Source organism: Vidua macroura, chromosome 10 (genome assembly GCF_024509145.1).
Source record: "Vidua macroura isolate BioBank_ID:100142 chromosome 10, ASM2450914v1, whole genome shotgun sequence".
NCBI lineage: Eukaryota > Metazoa > Chordata > Aves > Passeriformes > Viduidae > Vidua > Vidua macroura.
In genome coordinates, this window is record NC_071580.1 from 12,739,810 (window position 1) to 12,761,763 (window position 21,954).

At 36.6% G+C, this 21,954-nt stretch overlaps 1 protein-coding gene across 1 annotated transcript in view; it reads left to right on the forward strand.

Annotated features, from left to right (window-relative positions):
* DLG1 (discs large MAGUK scaffold protein 1) overlaps positions 1–21,954 on the forward strand; it is a 144,264-nt gene that overhangs the window by 80,723 nt on the left and 41,587 nt on the right. The window contains 7 exon segments of the mRNA XM_053986145.1: positions 7,153–7,245; positions 10,554–10,607; positions 13,033–13,083; positions 14,072–14,196; positions 15,290–15,459; positions 15,977–16,113; positions 17,538–17,682. Coding sequence (XP_053842120.1) covers positions 7,153–7,245; positions 10,554–10,607; positions 13,033–13,083; positions 14,072–14,196; positions 15,290–15,459; positions 15,977–16,113; positions 17,538–17,682 — 775 coding nt within the window.

Here is a 21,954-nt window from a genome sequence, read left to right on the forward strand (position 1 = left end):
TAGTTCTACATGGTTTTAGTTCTTGTGAGACTTGATAATTTTGATTTGCTTTCTTTGGAACTCCAAAGTCGGGGCTGTTGGAAAGTATTTGTGTTAGGTTTCGTTTTCAAACGCTCTTGAAGCTACATTTTGTTTAAAGTAGTGCAGGAATATACTCAGAAAAAATATGCATGTCTTTAAATTTATAGCTTAACAGCACAAGTGACTGACATCGTGGTACTAAGGACCTGCCAGGCCACAGGCTGGCACTGACTTAGGCAGCAGTAGGACAGAGATGGTGTTTGTATTTAGTGCTAGCTGTGTGTTCAGAGTTAGATCCTCTGGGCAGCACACTTGGATAGCATGGATTGGGAATGAGCATGAGTGGCAGTTGTGCTTTATTCTTGTCACTGTCAGACTCCATGAAACAGTCTATAAATCCCTGAAGGTATTTTGAGATGAGTATTGACTTTTGTGTTTTTGAGGAAGATGGATGCAAAGTTCTGAAAATAGCGCACTTCATTAGTGACAAGTCCTATGGCATTCTAGGATGTAGTTCAGAGAAAAGATACAAAACTACACTGCCACACTTTAACCTATATATCTGTAGAATGGATCTATGCCTTTTAAATTCAGCTTTGTCAGTGGGTATTGGATCAAAATTGTTTCTTACCACTTTTAAACTTTGGTGCACTTCGGAAGATATTTTATTTCTTACTTTCAAAAAGAGATGATGAATATGGACTTGTTTTCATCAGTCAAGTCATATTAACAGAAGTTACTGATTTTGTAGTATCTGCTTGAAGGCACTGGGAAGGGTGAAGTACAAAATTATTTTTGGAGTATTCTTCCGGCTATTAGAATTGCTTTTTGAAGTCATGAAAGTTGGTCATCAAAGCTTTAAAAAAGACCTTTGCAGAAGACATTGCTGATGAAATATTAGTACTATTTTCCCTTTCTATGAGTATTGTTGTACTCAGCTGTTGAGTGGGTGGTAGAGAATGTGGAAAGAAAATGATTCTTGAAGAAAAACTACTTATAGAAGATTGCTGATACTTTAACAGATTGCTGCAAAGTGTGCACTGTATATTTGATGCAGTGATTTAAAGAATAAAATATTGATGATTCAGCTTTGTGTTAGCAACAAATTGTTCAGAGTTGGTATTTAATATGAAAGCACAACCTGATCCTGAACTCCCTCTGGTTATGAAAAATCACTTAGCACTTGATATTGGAGTAGAGCAGCTCATGCTAGTAATTAAAGCAGTCTGTGGAGAGCACTTGCTTTCTGTAGTCAAAAGATGATCTGCCAAACCTGTGCAGCTTCAGTTACACAACTGTGTTTTCTGGCTTTGGGTTGTGCATGTGTTCCGCTGCTTTGCAATGATGCAAAGCATCATTGTATAAATGCATCCTGCTAAACATCAAGCAGTCTTGAATGTCTCCAGAAAAGAAATGTTTTTGGTCTACAAAAGCTGCCATTTAGCAGGCTGTTGCCAAAGAGGGTACTGATACAGGCCTTCAACACAAGACAGCTCCATCCCAGTAATCCCTGCAGGCTGAACACTATGCCTCAGAGCTGCTCAGTATTAATGCATCTGTGGACATTTCTCAAAGGAGAAAGAGTTATGATGTGCTGGTTTTGAACTATTTACTTTCATGCACATTCACAACATGTTTATCTTCATCTCTGCCTTTGCCCTTCAGTATCAAAATCCACAGGCTCCAGGGCTCTCTGGAACAGAACAACCTGGGTGCACCTGCTCACATTTATTAGGGGGATCCAGTCCTCCAGCTCTTGAATGCTTCACAGGCCAAAGACATCCCTGCTGTGTGCCTGCACAAGTCTGAGAATATTGGTATGGCCAACATGTTTCTGGTTTCCTGTCACTGGCCAGAAACATTTCTGTCTCTGCGTTATGAATATTGCATTAATGAAACGTTCGGCAGCTCTTGATCTCATCCCTTCTGGATAGAAGATGAGACATGGCAGCTCTTAGTGATTAGAGGAGCATCTGTCAGTACCTATTTATCTCTTAATATTCATGCTATAAATAACTGGAAATGTTTGTACTTGGGTCTATATGTCTGTTCCTTTATTCTGTGTGTAAAAATTCTGCTGACTCATAATTTAAATATTCACATTTGCTGTAGGAAGGTGTAATGTGAGATGGAGAATAACCATGTTTTAATGCTGTGAACTGATGAAACCTCTCCATGTTATCTAAATACAGTACAGCTGACCTAATCAAGTTATTTTCTGGGCTGGTATCCTTCATTCTCATCATACCCAGCACCAGAAATTCAGATCTACAGCACATTCCTAGAACAGACGCACTGGGCAGATGGTGCATGCTGTGCAGGTGCTGGTTTTGTGTACCTGCTGAGAAGACTCTGTGGCCACTGGTTTGAGCCCTCATCTTTCCTCTGTAAGGCTGGGAATATAGGTGTATTTAGCTGTCAATTTTCATACAGATGCTAGGAAATGACCTTTGACCCTCCCCCTTTTCTAAAGTTTAAAATAGGCTGCTAAAGTTAAATATTCAACAATGTGATTAAATCAAGCAGTTTCCTTCTTTTGTACTTTTTTGGGGGAATGGGGGAAGGATTAATTTTGGAGCTTTTTTTTTGTCTTGAATATCGGAATAAAAATGTAATACAGAGATCATGCATCCTTAGCATTAAACATTGAATGAATAATAAAAAAACTAATTTAAGTATCATTTAAATGTTCATTTAAATATCTTAAATTAAAAAAAAAAATAAACAGTATGTGCCTGAATGTTGTGATTTCATAGTTCTGCTGCCTTTCAGGGAAATACAACTCTTAAAATTATTAACATAAAGTAATTCTTCTTATTATTATGGTATTAAAAAATAATTTCTTTGACATTTTAATGTTGATGTCTTGTACGATGTATCTGCCCATTTGCAATTCATATACTTTCCATCATAAACTTCTTGTAAATTCATTAATTTTCTGCCCCCATGAAGCATTCATAACAGCAGAAGGATTAAAAAAGTTTCTAGATGTAAGCCTTTGAGAAGTTCTGAGGTGGTAAAATGGAGAAACATTAAGGGCTTGTAGGTGCTTATGGGAGAAATAACCTTTTGTAGCTTCTTTATAATAGTCAGATGACTTTTGCCCTCCATTCAATAATTTGTGCATTGCATTGATTATTTGTGCCCAGCAAATTGACTCTTGTGTGGTGGTTCAATGGTGCTCTTTAAATAGAGTGAGAGAGCACACAACATGCAGACCTAGCTAATGCAGAACATGTAGGGTTTCTTCCTATGACCATCATCGAGAAAACATATTTTTAACTTCCTCAGGAAGAAATATTTTCATTTATTTTCCCTCCACATTTTTGTTGGGTGTTTTTGGTTGGGTGTCTGGTGAGGGTTTTTTTTCCCCCCAGTTGGGGTAGTTTTTTGAGGTTTTTTGGCTGGGTTTTTTTTTTTTTTTTTTTTGCAAAAAAGGACTCTTAGTGTTTGACTTTGATGAGTACTCATGGTGGTGAGATGGGAACGCTCAAGCGCTCTGATGTAATGAGGAGCCCGAGAATGGAAATACATGAAACTGCTCATCTGCAGCCAAAGCAGCTGCTCCGGCACCCGCAGCGGGCACCGAGCGCTCGGGCACCTTTCAGTTCCTGCACGCTGCCAGTGTCTGCCAAACACAGAGGGAAATTTGTAAACCTACGGGACAGCGTCAAAAAGAGCCCTACAAAAAGCACAGTGAAAGTAAAAGCTGCCAGTGGTTGGGTATCTGATGGCTCGTGCTCTAATTGCTCTTTAGGAAAGGTAGGTGTTGCACTGCCTGCTTGGAGGTGTGCATTTTTGTAAATCATAGAAAACATGTTGCGTTGTTTTCTTTCTGTAGTTTTATCCCTGCTGTTTTTAATGACTTTCTTACTACTTTTCTTTTGTATTTTGTTGCTAGAAATCAAAGTAGCAATTATTGAAATCAGATTGGCTAAGGAATAGTTGCTCTCATGTTTTCTTTCCAGTGAAGGTTGCTGCACTTTATACAATACGGGGGTTTACAGTAATTTCTTGAAAGTGAGGAAAGCTTAGTTTGCTTGATTTTTTTGCTCTCCAAAGTGTATCTTTTTGTTGTTTACTAAGAACAATGTTACAGGACTTGCTGGCTTAGTTGGTCTCCTTGAAGATGTGTATGGTGCTCTGATTTACTTACTATTAGTTGGTATTTCCTCACTGAAGGACTTACTGTGTGTGGGTTAAACAAGAAAATGTATGTGTTCTTACTTTTCTCAACATCTGGATGTGATGTTAGATTTGGAGGCACTCAGTTGATCACTGAAAGGTATTGTTATCTTAAGTTTTGTAAACGTATCACTTAAATTATTTTTTAAATATGAATTTTAAAGTCTATAATTATGATTTGATAAATATCAAGTAATTTTTAACACTGTTGTAGAGTATTAATAATATTAAAGACTAATATTTAATAGTGTTTTAGAGTATTGTTGCAGACTGACTTTTCACTGTAGGTGTTAGCACATTTATTTAGGCTGGCAGATCTGTTCAAGTGAGTTATATTTCAAGTCATGCATTCCTAGATATAATAATGTATCATAATTGTATGCTGTAGTTCATATGTATTCAAAAGATGGGTTTTAATTGGCCTGCTAGTTTCTTTCTATTTTATATTGGTTTGATTCTGTTTAAACTAGAATCATTAAATGCTTTAGTCAGACATCTTTATTGAAAGTTATTTTGAGAATAAGCTTTTATTTGTCAGAATACTTCAGTGTATGTTTGGAGAATTCCTAAAATTACAAATGTTTCTTGAAAATTCCTGGACAGCAGAGTGTTGAGATGACACCCTGGGATCTTATTCAGGTGCTGTCACAGGCACCTGTATTGTATAACCATTTGCAGACTGATTGTGTATCTTAATAAACTAAAATCATTGTTCTTTGCTATAAGGAAGTTCTAGATCTTCTTTATCTAATGATTGAAAATCTTTCATTATCCTTCCTTGTGATTGCCACAGTGCCTGTGTCAGTTCAATGTATTCCATGAAACCTTCCAGTGAAGACAGTCTTGCCTTCATTCGGATTTGCAGATGCTTTGAAAGTGGTTGCCAGTGTTGTTGCCTCTTGTCTCATCCACATGGTACTGGAGTAGGCTGTACAGGAAAACTGCCAGGGTGCTTGGAGGAACAGGGAGCTTTTAAGCTTCGGTAGATCCTAAACCAACAGTAGAAAGGGAAAATACAATTATGAATAACTTATAAGAATAAAATACATTATTAATAACTTATGAGACTGGGCCCTGGAAGAATTAAAGGACCATGAACAAAGTCAGTTTTAAAATAATAAGGGTAAAATTTGGAACTGGTTGCGGGAGGGTTTTTGAAGCACTTGGGGATGAGAAATCCACAGAGAGGAATTAGGAATTGGGGAAAGAAAGGAAGCAGGAAAATAAAGCTGACATTTGGTGCAAAGAGAGGGGTGCAGGCTGTCTGGCCCATAAGGAAATCCATTACAAAATGGTCTTTCTTTTTGCCAGGTGGAAGGTCAGGGAAGTGAATGGTCAGAATCTCAGAACAAATTCAATTCTGTTTTAACCTTCTCTTACTGCAGGAGTGTAACTGTAAAGCTAATGCTTAGTTGTTCTGCCTTAGTGTTGTGTTGTATTTTGGTATGTAGTATATCTGAAATTTTGGTTAATAGTATTTTTAGTGTGCACCTACATAGAAAGCCACTTACTTTGGAATAAGACAGACTTAAAGGGGTGGCTCATTTTTTGCATGGGTAGGGGCCAAGTGGTTGATTGAGCTGTTTCCTTTGATCTGTCATCGAAGGCCTGAATAACTGTTGTTATTTCAGTACTACAGGTTTATTGCAGTGAGCATTTCCTGCATCCTTTGCAAAAGGCATATGAATATTTTTCCAGACCAATTTAGATTCTCCCCCACCTTCCTCTTTTGAAGCACTTGAAATACTCTGCTTTAGTCTGTAGATGTATGAATGCTTTAATGACATTAGGATTAACTCTCAATATACCAAATATATTTTGTCTTGCATCTTTCAGTAATTGCAGTGTTTTTCACCAGCTTTCATTTTGAGAGGATTGACTTTGAGCTGAAAAAACCCTGTAGAAATACCATATGTACATTTAATATGTGTTGCTATTCTTGGACTCTTAATGCAAATAGTATTATTTGCTATCACTGTTTAATTTGGTGGCTGCTGTTGATGTGTGCTGCTTTGTATTTTAAGATATCTCAAACTTTTAAAATGTTTAATACTCTTATGTTCTGGTGTTTTTGTTCACTTTCAGTATTTAGTATTTTCTTTTGTCATTATGTGTCATTATTTTTAAAGATCACAAGAATGTCTTGGAACATCTAAATTGCAAGAGCTTTGATCTGCTGTTCAGCTTGTAATGTTGATGATAGCTGCCAGCAGTTTGTGTTGCTGACAGCTTGTTGACAGCCAGTATGTGAACATCTCAAAGATATTTGAGTCAATGTTTTGCTCAAAATGCTGTTTGAGATCTTATTCCTGTGCAGTTTAAGTGTCAGTAGGTTCCCTGGTTATTAATTTATTGAAGATTCCTAAGACCAAAATTGTCCTAGTCTGCAGGTGTTTGGTAAACCTGTGTGAAGATCTATGAGAGATAAATTGAATCTGTTTTAACACCTTCCACCCATTTGACTAAAAGGTTTTCTTTGATTTTTGCTAAGTTTAGAAACCATAAGGTACTTCTGATTTTTCCTCTTTATCAGAGAGGAATATTAGCTTTGTTGAGTGCTGTTAACTTCAACCCATTTCCCTGCTTTTGCACTCTGCTGTATATTGGTGAAGGGATTCTCTTGTGAAACCAGCTCACAAAAAGCCCAAGTCTGTTCATTGACCTGAGCAGGTTTTTTGTTGGACCCCAAAGTGTCAGTGCTGCAAGGGGAGTGCCTTGGTGTATGATATAACCCACCTGGGCAGGTGCAGCTGCTTTGGGTTCCTCGCCAGCGCTGGGGATGTGCTGCCATGAGCAGTGTGGGTCATAGGGACTGTCTGCACTGGAGTTAGTCTCCAAATCCATGTGCTAGTTCATAGTTGTTTATGCTGTTACATTTGAGTCTTGTTTGTTTTAAACTGTTATTCTAGTTTTCCTTATTTTTGACGTTTTGTTGGTGATTTTTAGCCCACAGAAGCTGTTCCTTCCTCTTCTCCCATTGTCCCTGTGATCCCTGTCCCACCAGTCCCTGCTGAGACCATCCCATCCACCATACCACAGGTTTTTATTCTGTTTTGTTTTATTAAGCTTGTTCAACTTTTATTTCTTTAATTTGTGTTGTTGCTTTGTTGAAATATGGCTTTTGCTACTGCACACTCAGTTTTGAGGTGAACTGTTGAATACACTAGAATTTCACCCTAACTTTTGTTCATTTTATGACAGCTTTTAGTATATGAAAATATTTATATTTTCATATAAAAGTGATGAGTAAGTTGTGAAAAAACTAAAGAATTGAAAGAACCAATAGGATATTTTGTGTGCACGTAATAACTTGAGAGCCATTTCACCCATACTAAAGTGTTATTGCTTGATTTATTTATAAAGAAAATGTTTTCTCATTTCCTATAAATACTTCATACATGTCTTTCTTTGGTTGCACTTGCATGGTGTTTCTCATGTTCCCTACCCATTCATTGGTATTAGTGTTTGGGGGGGCATTTAGAATACAAAAGAGATCTTTTGACCTGTCCATTCCTAACATATTTGACTCATAAAATGTTTCCCTTCTCAGCCTTCATCCTTTAGGTCCCATAATGTCCACATAACCCCCAAAAGAAAAACCCAACCCTGTCAAGATGAGTGAAGGCAAGGTTAATATTAACATGAGTTCATATTAGTATCTCCCACATAATTTGGAATATGTGACCACAGCATGGCAAGCTATGCAATAACCCAGGATAGCCAGCAGTTACATTTTTGCAAATAGATTGTCATTCTGCTCTTAGTTTTTTGTAACTTTACTGTAACTTTCAGTGCAGAAATCTGAAATTATGAGTGCACACCTTCTGAAAAGATGGGTCAATTTTTGGAATCGTTTGGTGACAGATATTTATTAACTTTAAAAGGACTTAAGCTATCCAGAATATTGCTTGAAAATTTTTGTAGAATGGATGTCAGGTTTTTTTCTTAATTTTTACTTTTAGGCTACTTGACTAAACTTGTAACAGGTGGTAATCTTTGTCTTTGCTGAGTTTTTATTTTTTGCATAATCCATAATTAGCAAACCTTTTTGCAGTTGCCTGTTTTATAGTGCAATTTCCAGTAGATGTGTGTTTATTTGAATCTCTTACCTGTACTTCTTCTACCAGGAAGACCAGAAATTTGATTAGTTTTAGAAATACTCCCTTCTAATAGGGCGATTCTGCCCACATCAACATTTGAGGTGGACAGGCCAGTGCAACCATGTCCAGATAGTACCTTTGGAAAGCCTGGCACAACTTTTTTCATTCATCATTGAAAAAGATGGTAAATTGCTGCTGCTTGATGGAGAGTTTGGACAAATATAGGAGTGCTAGGAACAATCACTTAATTTACAAAAGGGTTGGCTGATCTGTATCTCAAACATACTGCTCACCAAAGCTCACCTACTAACAGCAATTTTGCTTGTAGTTGTCTTATTTTTTTTAAACATGAAAATAAGAACACTTGTATGCCTCAAAAAAAAAAATCATGGGGAACCAGCTTTCACTGGCACTGTGTGTGTTGAATATAATTGGGTGTTACAGAATCCTAATATTAAATAAAAATACATTCCAAAATGGAGTGAAAAGAACATTACTGAGCAATTAAACCTTGCTTTCTTCTGAGCAAAACCATAAAAACATATGGTTTAGCTATGTTTATTGTAACCTTAACAATAAATTATGGTGATGAATAATAGATTGGGATTTTTAGTACAGGATCTTAATTTTAATTTACTCTTATTTTAGTAGAACCTGCACTCGAATAAGAAGCAGAAAAGGAAATTTAACTTAGTGGCAGAAAATGGTTGTGAAGGATAGTGTTGTTTTGACAGAGATTTTTATTGTGACATTAATAACTAGTGCTTAATGTCTTTACTGCATGAAATGTGCCAATGCTTCTATTGAGAGAATTGCAGGGGGAAAAAGGCTTTTGATTGCATATTGACAGTCATATGTGTCATCCTTTTTGTTTCCTCTTACTTTTAATTGTCTGCTCTGTTAATGTGTGTAGGTCCCACCTGATTTTAGTTCTTATTAAATGACACAGGCTCAATTTCTGACACTTGGTAACAGATTGATGGCTCCTGTCTAATGATGGGAGATTATTCATCTCAGCCTTTTGAAAGGCACTTCTGAGTCATCTTTTCCAAAGTTTGGGAGCTTTTAAAAATCATAACTTCTTCAGAAGTATGTTTCTGTCATAGTAATGAAACAAAAATGCAGAATAATGAAACAAAAATGCAGAAGATGCTTAATACAATTTTTATGTCTTTGCAGGTCTTAACTTTACCTTTGCATGAGTTTAATACTGGCTTCTTTTGCAGCCTATTAAACTATCCCTAAATTTATTTCCACACACACATGTACCTAGGAGATTGAAAAAATGAATGTCTTAATTTTAAAGATAATTTATTTTCGTACATATTAAAAACTCCCTCAGATTCATTAAAGCAATAAGGAGATTAACTTTGTTTAGGCACTGAACTTAATAATTAACAGTATTTGGAGTCTGGAATGTATCTGGACACTGTTTGGCTTAAGTTCCTAGAGCAGGCTAGATGCTGCCTATTTTAAAGGCAGATAGTTGGTGGATAATTGGGAAATCTGTTTATTTGGAAACATTTCAGAGAAATGCCATCAGTTCCTAAGGATTTTCTTATAGCTGAACCCAAATTTTTCACAGAAAAATTCTCAGTGTATGAGACCAAAAGTGTAAACTTACTCTACTGGTTCCTGGCTTGTAAAAAATGCTACTATTATTTCAGCTTTCTGTGGCAATAATCTCTGACTGCTTGTGCTTGTTAATCCTTAACAATCTTCTGATGGAAGCCCATGCTGCTGTGGGGCAAATGTATGTCTGCTGTGGGTTTGCTTTTGCAAGTCAGTTTTGTAGGTACTTTCTTGCTTAAGTTGCATTTCTGCAGGTTTCCATTTTGCAGTTTGTGAAGGGGATGGTTCACTGTTCCTGATGGGAAGAAAGGGAAATCAAATCCACTGAAAATTGGTTTTGAGATAGTGAGTGGTAAAACAACCTCAGCATATCATACCACAACTACTGGGGCAACTGCATGTGTCAAATGGTAGCATGACTCAGGTTTTCTTTTGAAAAACAAGGTAATAAATGACAGAACTTAGGAAGTTCTGAGATCATATTTAATATCTAATGGTGTGGTTTTATTTGTTCCGGATAGTAACAGTTGTTTTAGAAGGTCAGTTTTGAGATTCTTGAGGTCAGGCTACCTTTTAACAGAACCTTGAGAAAGCCAGCAAGTAAAATGCTGTAAAATTATCCTCAGTAGTGCATTTTCTTATGTTGTGAATTTTTTTTTTCTTTCATTTTTAAAGGCAAATCCCCCTCCAGTGCTGGTGAATACAGATTCTTTGGAGACTTCAACATATGTAAGTCTACACTTGCTTTCAATTATAACTTTAAATTATGTTTTTTGAATGTAGTTGGGTACGGCTGTTGTTGTTGTTTAAGAAGACCTATTTTATGTCTCTGATGGTGCTTGATTTTGTCAGCTCTCATGATGGTTATTTAAACTACTTAAATAGCTGTTTTGTGAAAAAAAAATGTTGCAGAATGCAGGTGGGAATTTATATGTGTACCAGTGTATGACAGTGCAAAACACAACTGAGGTTCCAGAGGTTCAGTGTTCAGAGAACAATCTGTTTCTTCAACTGTGCAGGCAGATACTTTAATATTTAATGTGCCATTTCTGTTGCACTTCTCATAAAGACATTTCTGCATGCCGTGGCTATACTTAAGGTTTTGTCCTATAAATGTTCATAAAAATGAGTTGGTTCTGTTTGAAAAATTAAGGTAATAAGTGTAGTTATGTGGAGGCTGAGCTGCTCATTTGACAGGCATGATTACGACATTTACATACAAAGTCCTTCATCCAGGGGAAGGCCCTGGAAATAAAACTTAGCTTAGTGGGTGTGAGATCCCTTTAAAACTTGGAAAAGATAGACTAGCTCAGTGATTTTTATCATGTGATATATCCTTGCTCCTGTCTCTGCTAATGTTTGGTTTGTTAGATGAATAAATTCAAAGGTAATTTTTCAAAAGAAGAGAGAGTATAGAACTAAGCTAAAGGAGAAGATAAAAACAGTGGAGGTTTTTGTTTGCTCTTGTTTATCTAGATGATATTTTAAATTGGATTACAGAGCTTTGTACATGGAAATAAGAGACTGCTTTAACATATTAGGATTGTCTTTGTTTTGTGTAATGGCAATGAATAGGGAAATGATTAATCATCCTTGTTACTTATTTAATAAAAAGAAAAGAAAAGAGCACTGCACACTGATCAATCATCATGAACCTTTTGCAGGTACTGTAATGCTGAATGACTGCTTCAGTTAGCACATGTTGTCATTCCTGTAGATAATAGCTCAAGGACTAAGCTACCATCAAAACTTCTTGAGCACAGTGCCTTCTTTTGTGTTGGTGTAGCAATAGATCCAGTTTCATGTAGTCAGAAGGTCAGGACCTCGTCCCTTTTTAATAGAGAAATATCAAGTGTTAAAACCACCCTATCTTTTCCACTGGACAAACTGCTAAGGACATAATCATTTTTGAGGTACTTTGCAAAGATGATAATCTGTTATGTGTGAAATAGATATGGCTGCTATTATAAGGGGAGATATAATTAGGGAATGAGGGATAAAAGGGCTTGATATTAGACAGCCTGCAAAAGTCATGGCATTGCCAGATTTTAGAGCATTTAAAAATGTTAAATAAACATAGGAGGAAGGAAGTAGCTTGATCTTAATTTTATTTGGGGTGAATTAAATTCCCTTTTTAAAGTCTCTGCTAGAAAGCAGTCAGATTTTAAAATACTTTCTTCTAGATATGTTTTTTATCTTTAGTGTGTTAAGACTACAGAAGTCTTTTCAGATATTCTGTATCTTAAGAGTAGACAAGGTACTTTGTAAAGTAATAGTATAAATGTTATTTCGTACCTTGTTAAATATTTCATTCTAAAAGGCCAGAAATAGAGAGTTGTCTGTAGTGCTGTAGAAAGAATTTGAGTTCCAAGATACCTTGGAAAAAAACTTACTCTTGAATATTAAATACAATTGAGAATTTGTTATTTAATTGATTTTGGTTACTTTTGGTATTTTTTTGCTTTTGGTATTAGATTCTTTCCTTCTTCTGTAGGTAGCAGAGAATGTGGTTATCCTTTCTAACCAGAGGATGACAAGGTTTCTTTCTAGGATTTCAGTTTTTCATCAAGCTTTATAAAGTATTCTTCTAAACTCTTCTTCTCTTGTTGTCCCTATTTTAAATTGCTGAACTTTAGTATATATGTGACATGATAAGTAGTAGTATAAACAGTTGTTAAATATTACTTTAGAAGGATCTTGTCTATTTCTCATAAGAAGGTTATATAAAGCATCAATCTTTGATTTTTCTCTGCTCAGTGTAGAACAACAATAGGAAAATGCTGCTCTGTTCTTCCTTAAAATTCTTCTCTACCCCACATTCTCTTTCTTTTTTCTCAGTTTCAGGTTGCTGTATAGCCTGGGGAACAACTGAGGATCCCCAGAGCACGTTTTCTTTCTGGCAATCAGAAGCAGAGGGCCTATGCCCTACAGTAGTTGTGTAGAACAGTCTGCTCTCTGAACAGGCAACTTTTAAACTTGTACAAAAAGATCGTCTGATTCATGAATAGAGTGGTGTGAAAATCACATGTCCCCTCTGAGCCCAGTGGTCACTGTGAATCAGCTGAGATTTGATGGGAGCGAACGTCCAGCCAAGCAAAATGGGTTGTGTAAAGTGTAGAATTCTCTGTAAGTCTCACTTCTCTTTTTTTTATAGGTCAATGGCACCGATGCAGATTACGAGTATGAAGAAATTACTCTTGAAAGGGTAACATGCTAAATGTCCTCTGTACTCTGTTTGAAATGGAATTTATGATACTTTAATATGAAAAATAGCAATCCAAACTAATCCTTATTTTTTTTTTTTTTTTTTTTAATTTCAGGTAGATTATTTAACCTACTAATAAAAAGCACATTCAGTTGCTAAGCAGGAATTGAAAGTTTTTATTAATATCCTTGACCATTGAGAGTAAAATGGGGGAATGATCTCTTCTAAGACATCCCACATTTAATGTTGCTACCTAGACTCGTAGAGACTAACAACACAGATTCTGATTTAATCTCCTGTATTGCTATTGTTTTCATAGGCTTTTACTTATATACTATTAAGTTTTATATTGAGATTACAAGTGACACCTTGTCACGTGCATTTCTTTGTTAGGTTTTCTACGTTGAGATCTAGCTCTGTTCACTTGAGGTGCACTGTTAACAAAAAGACAGAAAGAAATTGTTTTATCTAATACCTGTGCAGTTCTGGTGGTTACTGAGAGGGTGAAGAGGTCTTGCAGTTGATGGTAAGGGCAAGCAATCCTTGAAGAGAAAAATGTCAGTCTGAATCTCTGCATCTGTGGAAATATATTTGAGGTGGGACACAAGCTATTTAAAGGCTTTTCTCTGGGAAAAATAATGTTTCACTAATGATTTAATGTGGAGCAAATATTTGTATGAGTAATCTGAAATATCTAGCACATTAGAGATAGAAGATTTTATGTAGTTTATCAAGTTCAATGAGAAAGCTGTGGGGCTGGAACTGTCTCTTATAGTTATACAAGGACTTATGTTCTCCTTACATGTATGCAAGATGTAATTGTACTTATTTTCATAGAAGGAAGTTCTATATGTAGCATACTGCTTAAACTGTCTTTGAGTATTTTTGTTCTCAGTGAAAATTATGTAGATTTGATTCTATAGTATATCAAATACATCAGAATACTTTTCCCCCAAAAATAAGTGTTTTTTTTTTCCTCTATCTTCAGGGAAATTCAGGACTTGGCTTTAGCATTGCAGGTGGTACAGACAACCCACATATTGGGGATGATGCAAGTATTTTCATTACCAAAATTATAGCTGGGGGTGCAGCTGCACAGGATGGAAGATTACGGTAGGATGAATTTCTGTCTTGGGTTACTAAGTGCTGTTATTGTATTTTAAAAAGTGGATAGAAAATTTTCTGTTACTTTTCATAGTTTTATCCTCCTGCATTCAATGTTAAATAGGTTTTCCTTACAGAAGTGTTTTGTAAATAATGAAGAATGTTTGAGTGGATCAGTATGTGTCTCCCAAACTAATAATATCTGCAGTTAAGGAAAATTAAGTGAAATTTTTCTATTCTATGGTATAAATTTATTATGCCATATGTTTCATAGTCCTTAATTCAAGAAAAAGCTTAGACAAATAGGATGGGTAACTCTTGGTTATCCATATGTGGATTTTCTGATCCACAAGGCAGTTGAGTTTATTAACAACCCTTTTTTATGCTTGGTAATAATTCAGTGTCTTAATTTTTCAAAGATAGCCGTCCACATTGATTGTAGGACTATTTTTTCCCCTCTTGTGCTGCCAAGAACTTGCCCCATTGTTTCATGTGCGAATACCTGATGTACCATGGGTTTTAGTCCTAATGAGCTTAGTTCAAGGCTTCGTTTTAGCTTGTTGGCCATTGCCAGAGGTACATCTGGCAGGACACGGTGACAGGTGGGCCTGGCATTGCACTCAGTGTAATGAGGGCTCAGTGTTACTGCAGCAACATGTTAAATGGACTGGAAGGCCAGCACTTAAACTGCTTGTGAAAAGCAAGATTGACTTGTTCATAGCATGGCTTAAAACTAGTGTGTTTTCATTGTGTGCCTTCTAGGTTTTGACTTTTTAAATTCTGTTTTATAGCTGTAAACAAAAGGTAATTTTTTCAAACATCTGTTCAAAACACTGTCAAAACAAGATACATATAATAAGGTGCCCTCTTCAACCATGAATTAAATAGTCCTCTTAAATGTTTTCCAGTGATCCTTGATTTATTTTTAAGCACTAATAATTAATTTTAGAGCATTGTCTTGAATGATTAGAATTTTGGAAATAAATCTCTGTATTTTAATGCATTAACATGTATGTTAGTGTATTATAGATAAAATATCAGGCTCCTGATGTGTGCACTCTGCTGTAACACAACAGCTGACCATGACTGTTGCTGTCTCCAGGGTTAACGATTGTATCCTGCGAGTAAATGAGGTGGATGTTCGGGATGTGACACACAGCAAAGCAGTGGAAGCATTGAAAGAAGCGGGATCAATTGTACGATTGTACGTCAAAAGAAGAAAACCAGTCACAGAAAAAATAGTGGAAATCAAACTTGTGAAAGGCCCCAAAGGTACATTGGAAATCTGAAGTTTCTGTTTCATGAGAAGGATAGAATTGAAACTGGTCTTGTAGAATGCCAAGTTTTCTTTTAAATGATAAAAATGTTTCTGATTATATTTAGTAATTTTTAAGTACATTAAAATTGGAGTAAAATACTTAATTGGATTACCTAGTAAGGATGTTTGAGAGATTAAAAATAATTCAGGGAAATTAATTACTCAGCAATATGGCTATAAATATATAGATGCTATAGCATGGTGATGCTTATAGCTCTGCTGTGCCCATCCTTCACAAAGCATGAAGTAAATGATCTAGCTTTTGGTTTTCAGAATTGTGTATGTGTTATGTCTTGAGTTTTATTTTCTAGAAAATTATGGAGTTCACTTGAAAAGGCATCAGAATTACTTCAGCCAGATCCTGATTATATATATATTTGTGTTATATAAGGAGTGTTATTATTTATGTAAAAATTTAAATCCAATGATTGCAAAAAAGGTTTCTTGAGTACTGCCTTTCTCTTCAAGCAGGTCTTGGTTTCAGTATTGCTGGTGGTGTAGGAAATCAGCATATACCTGGGGACAACAGCATTTATGTAACCAAAATCATCGAAGGTGGGGCAGCACATAAAGATGGCAAACTTCAGATTGGAGACAAACTTTTAGCTGTAAGTAAGAGCTGCATTTTTTTTTAATGGTCATTCACTTTTAGGCTCAATAGGGGCATGATTCAATTTGTGGTTAAGCTGCCTGGAAATCAGTAATAAAATTAAATCTGCATCATTCAACACCATCTGATCAGGAAGTCTGATATCTATTCCTCAGCCCAATGTTCCATGCAGAACCTGTATAAATCAGCATGTTTATTTCTGATGCCTGCTATTATTTTTCTGGGGTCTGAGTGACAGAATTGTAAACAAATATACAATGGGATTGTTTCTTTTCTGAAAACAGAAGAATGGAATGGAACTCCTTGTACTGGTGGCTGGCCAGCCTTTAGCCAGCCTTTAGTGAAGCTGCTGCTTAATACTGCATTTCAGTGTTTGTGATGCTTTTGAATGGCATTGTTATTTTTTAAAAAGCTTAAAATAGCTTCAAAGTTGAATTTTTCTATGCACAAAGTAAAAAAACCTTTCAATTTCCTGAAATTCAATCCACATTTTTTTTGTCCAGATAGAAAAATGAGAACCAAAGCCATACATTGCAGAATGTAACTTTCTGTCTCTGTGTTTCAATTGTACTGCAATTACCAAATACTGCAAAATGACTTTTCAGTCTTCAAGAGTGGTAGGAATTAAAATCTATTAAAAAGATATCAACAAAAGGCTTTTAGAAAACTTGTAGGAAACTTAAAGAATACAGATGTAAGGAATAGAGTTTTCCCCCTACAACTAACAACTGGCAAAGCCTGGTTGTTCTTACACATGAAGTTAAATGATGAAAGTGTCTTTAGCCCCTTGGGTTCAGTGCCAGCTTTATTTCCTTTGTTGCCTGGAATTATCTGCAGAAGTTTCTTCCCTTTCACAGTAAGGGATTTTTAATGGAAGTGCTAGTGTTTCACTCTAGTAGCTATAGCCTAAAATAGTTGCTATTTGTAGTTGAACTAGTTCTTGTTACTTGGCATGTAAATCAGTTATTCTGGGACCTTCTCAAGTTTTGACCCCTGCTTTTTGACATCATGTCAGAATATATTGTCCTGTTACAAGGTCTAGAACATAATTAGTATAATTATGTCATGACAGGTTGATGTAGGGTTTATTCTTATTAGAAGAAACTTCTCTCTCTGTAATGCTTGCAGTAACACTCTATAACCATGCACACTTACACATTTTGAGTGTCCTATTTGTCCCATAAGCTCCCCAAAGTCACGTGTGCCTTCTTTACAATGTTGTGGTCAATACAGTTTATAATAATCTCTGATAGGAATACTTGTCCTTCTCATACTTAACAAGGCATCTCTTATATAATTTCATGTAACCAGGTATGTCTGTGGCACGTGAATCCTAATAAAGGCTCTCAATGCCAGTCTTCAGTGAGTGTCCTATGAAAATAGTACATTTTTCTGGGTTAAGAATGTTTGCTTTCTCTTCAGGTCAACAGTGTTTGCTTAGAAGAAGTTACTCATGAAGAAGCAGTGACTGCCTTAAAAAACACATCTGACTTTGTTTATCTGAAGGTTGCAAAACCCACCAGCATGTTCATGAATGACAGTTATGCCCCTCCTGACATCACAAACTGTAAGTTCATCTTATCTTTCTGATTTAATTAATTTTCCCTTTAAGGCATTAACATATTTCATTTTTAGTATTTTAACTTTAAAATACCTTTAAAAATTATATGAGGCAAAAATGTGATATGAGTTGATTAATGAGGAAAATTATATACTATACAGAACAACATCCTATAGCTTGTATACTGAAAAGACAGCAGCAGCAGGGCTCCAGGTGTGGTTTTGTGGCTGTCATGACCCAGTCCTAGAGACTCAGTGTTACTCATCACTTGCTGATGAGTAAAAGGCGAGAGAACAAGTGTCTCATGCTCTTGGGGTGTGAAGAGTAGAAAACAATGTGCTGTGAGGGTGTTCACTGTCCTGTAAACTAAAGAGGTTGGTGATGCTCTTATGTTTTCCTGTTTTTCATGAACTTGCATATACATGAATAAACTGAACTGGGAGGATGGAAAGTTCTTTCTCTGGTGCCTGCCTGTGAATGTGTTAAAAAATTACATGTTAACTGATTTGAAATCTGACTTCAGTTTTGAAATAATTATTGACAATTTGAATGGAAAACCAGTGAATGTTGTATTACAAAGTAGTTACAAGAATTTCTTGTTGACATAAGGGTACTACTGACAAGAGTATTTTCGAAGTCAAACATACAGATCCAGAAAGTTCAGGGTTGAACTACAATGTAAAGAAATATTTGAGTATACGTAAGAGGGTTATTTAGTGGCTGGAGAAAGGGAAGAGAATGATATAACTGTATCTTTCCAAGACTGAATAGATGGACTTTTCTGGATGACCAATTTTACTCATGTTGTCACATGAAATGGTTCTAGGGGAGAGGTATTTTAGGTATTGCTTTGTTTCCTGCCATTAGATATTGCAACTGATATGTAGCACTGATCTCTTTAGGTACTACTTCATATGAAAAAAGGGAACACTTTGAGAATGACAGATGTAATTGAAAACAGCATGTAAGGAACAACAAACTGAAGTGCAGCACAACAAAGACTGAACTACCCTTTAAGTCCATCATTTATTGGCAATAGCTGCAGTATCTTAAAATCTATTTGTAAGCTGATTGAATTACAATTTGGAGCTAATTAGGTTTTATCTCCACTGTGTTATTAGAGGGATGCTCTTGAAGGCTCCATTCTTTGACATATCTAGTTTTCAGCCTCCACTGACTCTTCCCCAGTTTTGTACTCAAATATATTATGGTTAGAGAGCAGCCATTTTCCCTTACTGTATCTAGTTTGTTCAAGAACCTTTCCCACTGTTTCCTTGGAAAGTAGACTTTGTGTTCTCTCTCCATATAACTGATCTTTTCATATATTTCACCTGGAATTCATATTTTTTGGGAAAGAGAAATCTGATTTTTACCTGATGTTCCTGGTAATGTTGAAGTAATGCAGTGGATTGGGTTGTGACAGAGAAGTATCTCATCTCTTACTGCTGCACCTTGACTCAATCATTGGAATGCTTACTTTGTTAATCTTTTGTGGGGTCAAAGACAAAACGTGTGGAAAGTTTGAGAGGAGGAAGGTAGAGAAGGAGCTGATTCCAGGTAATTTGCCCAGTGCTAATAAATCAATGGCAGTGGCAAAGGTTGGTTGTTGGACCTCTTGTCATGCAGAGATATTAATTTCTCTCAAATGGTGAATGAACTGGAGACTCAGTTCATTGAAGGCAATTGCATCATAACATGGAGCCAGAAGAGAGTGCCATCTTCAACAATAGCTTCTCACCATGTCCAGTGGCTGGGCAGGTCAGGGAGGTTCTGTCAAGGGTAATCCCACATAACTGCCATGAGCATGTCCTCTGCCATCTTGCCATGAGTCCTTAATTTCTCAGTAAGTGTGACCTGGTGTCACATCCATTACCAGAGATAAATGGCCTGGTCACACATTTAGGCTCCTTTTGTCCCATTACCGTCCTCCCTCCAGAGTTTCTCTCTGTTTGCTCTCCCTCTAAGGGTGATTTGAGAGATGGTGGCATTCTGTGCAGCCCAGTATCCCATCCTCTGTGGGAAGTGTGTTTCTATCCTTTTACTGGGAAGAGAAAAGCCAGTCTCCTGACCTTGTCATGTACCTCAGGCTCCAACAGCTGCTTTTGGGAACCTTTCTCCTCCAACTGAAGTATTCTGAAAAAAAAGTCATGGAAGTTTTTCTCAGATTCCAGGCATCTTGTCTCTCTTTATTCTTTAGTGACCCTTGACAAGCTTTTTAGGCTAGCTGTACTTTTGAGTAGATTTTCTAAGTTTTATTTCATTTAGCTACAGTTCCATTGAGTTCTATATTTGAAGATACTACGTTTTTCACTGTTTCTGGTAGACCAAAGAATATTCCTCTGTGAAGTTATTTGATGAAACTTCAGTCTGTTCCTTTTCCTTACAACAGGAAAGCCTTTTCTACCCAAGGCTCTATGAGCTTGTGTCTCTGTTGATCAAAGTGCAGTTGGTTGTTATTGCAGTTGGTGAGAAGACTGAACCTACTGCTGGAATTTTGAACCCAAATCAGACCTAAAGGTCTTGCTGAGGTGTTTAATGACTTAATTCCAGGAAATCACTTTAGTCTTTTCCTCAGTCTTTCACTTATGAAAAACAACTGCGTGTTACTATTTTTCTAATACAGAGCAGAACAAAAACTTTTCCAGTACCTGTCAGCATTTGCACATTTACAGTGGAAATCTCAAAGGGAGACATCAATCTCCTCAAAGGTTGATTCTGCTTTTGCAACCAGAAAGCCTCTGCTTTCTGCAAGAAGCTGCTCAGTTAGATAGAACTCTTACCAAAAAATGGTGCCACCTGTATATAGTATTTTATACTGCTTTTAGCAGTATAGGGCTCAAGAGCTTTAGATTGGGGGTTCTGAAGTGCTTTTACCAGTTGGCAGATATTAAAGAGGTATTTTCTAGGATCACCTGGATTGTGAGTCAGTGTTGAAACAATTACCAGGCTTCTTTCTTCACCTACTCATCCACAGCTGTTTTGAGACATGTATTTGCAATCCTCCTTCCTATTTCTGTCCATGAGAATCCCTTTACCAGGTTCTTAGGAGTTCAGTCCTACCACAAAGGAGAAGTAAGATGTGCACGGAGGCTCCCTTTGAACATGTCTACTACAAGTGATGTTAAGGTAGAAACTCTTATGTGTGAACTGCTCACTTAGAGAACGCTTGGCAAGTTTTTTGGTTTGCTTATTTTATTTCTGGGGGTGGTTTTTTGGTTGGTTTTTTTTTTCTTTTTTTTTGTTTTTTTGCTTATTTTGGTTTTTTTAAAATTCTCATTTTATCAGAAATATTTAAAAGTACAGTGCACAGTACTTGGTACTGTGCAGAACAGTACAGATTGCTCACTGTGCTAACTTCTGTGGACTTGGTAGTTAATTCAAAAGTCCAAACTCAGAATTTGGTTTGTCTTTAAGATTTTCCCTCTGGAAATGGTCTTGTTTAGTTACAGGGCTGCCTCACTTGCCCTGGTGATGAGGATTTAAAATGCAGAGCTAAGGATACTAAAGAACTGTTCAAGAACAAGTTTCAGTGTCTAGGTTTTGTGCAAAATCTGATTTATTTTAGAACTCCTGTGGGAGTATCAGCTATGCAGTAGTGTGGCCTTGTCAGGTGGTCTGATGGCTCAAATGAAAGGACAAAACAAGTTAGTATCCCTATATATAGTTAAATAATTTGATATTTCCTTGGGGTTAGTGCCTTAGAATCGAAGAATGTTTGAAAAGGAGGTTTCTGAAATTCTGATTTATGGCAGTATTTATTGGGAAGAGTACAGCTGTTGTGCCAACATTGTGCACCTGGGGCTGGAAATTGACTTCTGTTGTTTGAGATTTATCAGAGTGAGTGAATGGCTTCCAGCTGCCTGTGGGGGAAGTTACTGTTGAAAATCTTGTTAGAGAAGAGTTTGGGCTGTTTTAGACCAGAGATTCCGCAGGGAATGAATGTGGGGAAAAAAAGCTTATGGTTCTTTGGTGTTGCTCTAGAGACTGGGATGTGTATGGGTGATGAAAGCTTGGCCATAGACCTGGAATAGTTGATTGCTATTCCTATTTCTATTGCTTCTGAGAGATTGATCTTTTAGCTCTTGAGTTGTGGATTGCCAGGCTAAACAGTTACTTTACAGCGCTCAAGAAAAATGCAATTAGGAAAGATTGTTCTTTCTGAGCACATTGCCCTCTGAGTGCTGTTCTCCACTGAGAACTTCCAGTATAGAAAATGTGGAAATGCAACAGAAGTCCCCCCCCAATGTTTATTGTGTGCAGAGGAGCAGCAGCACTGTG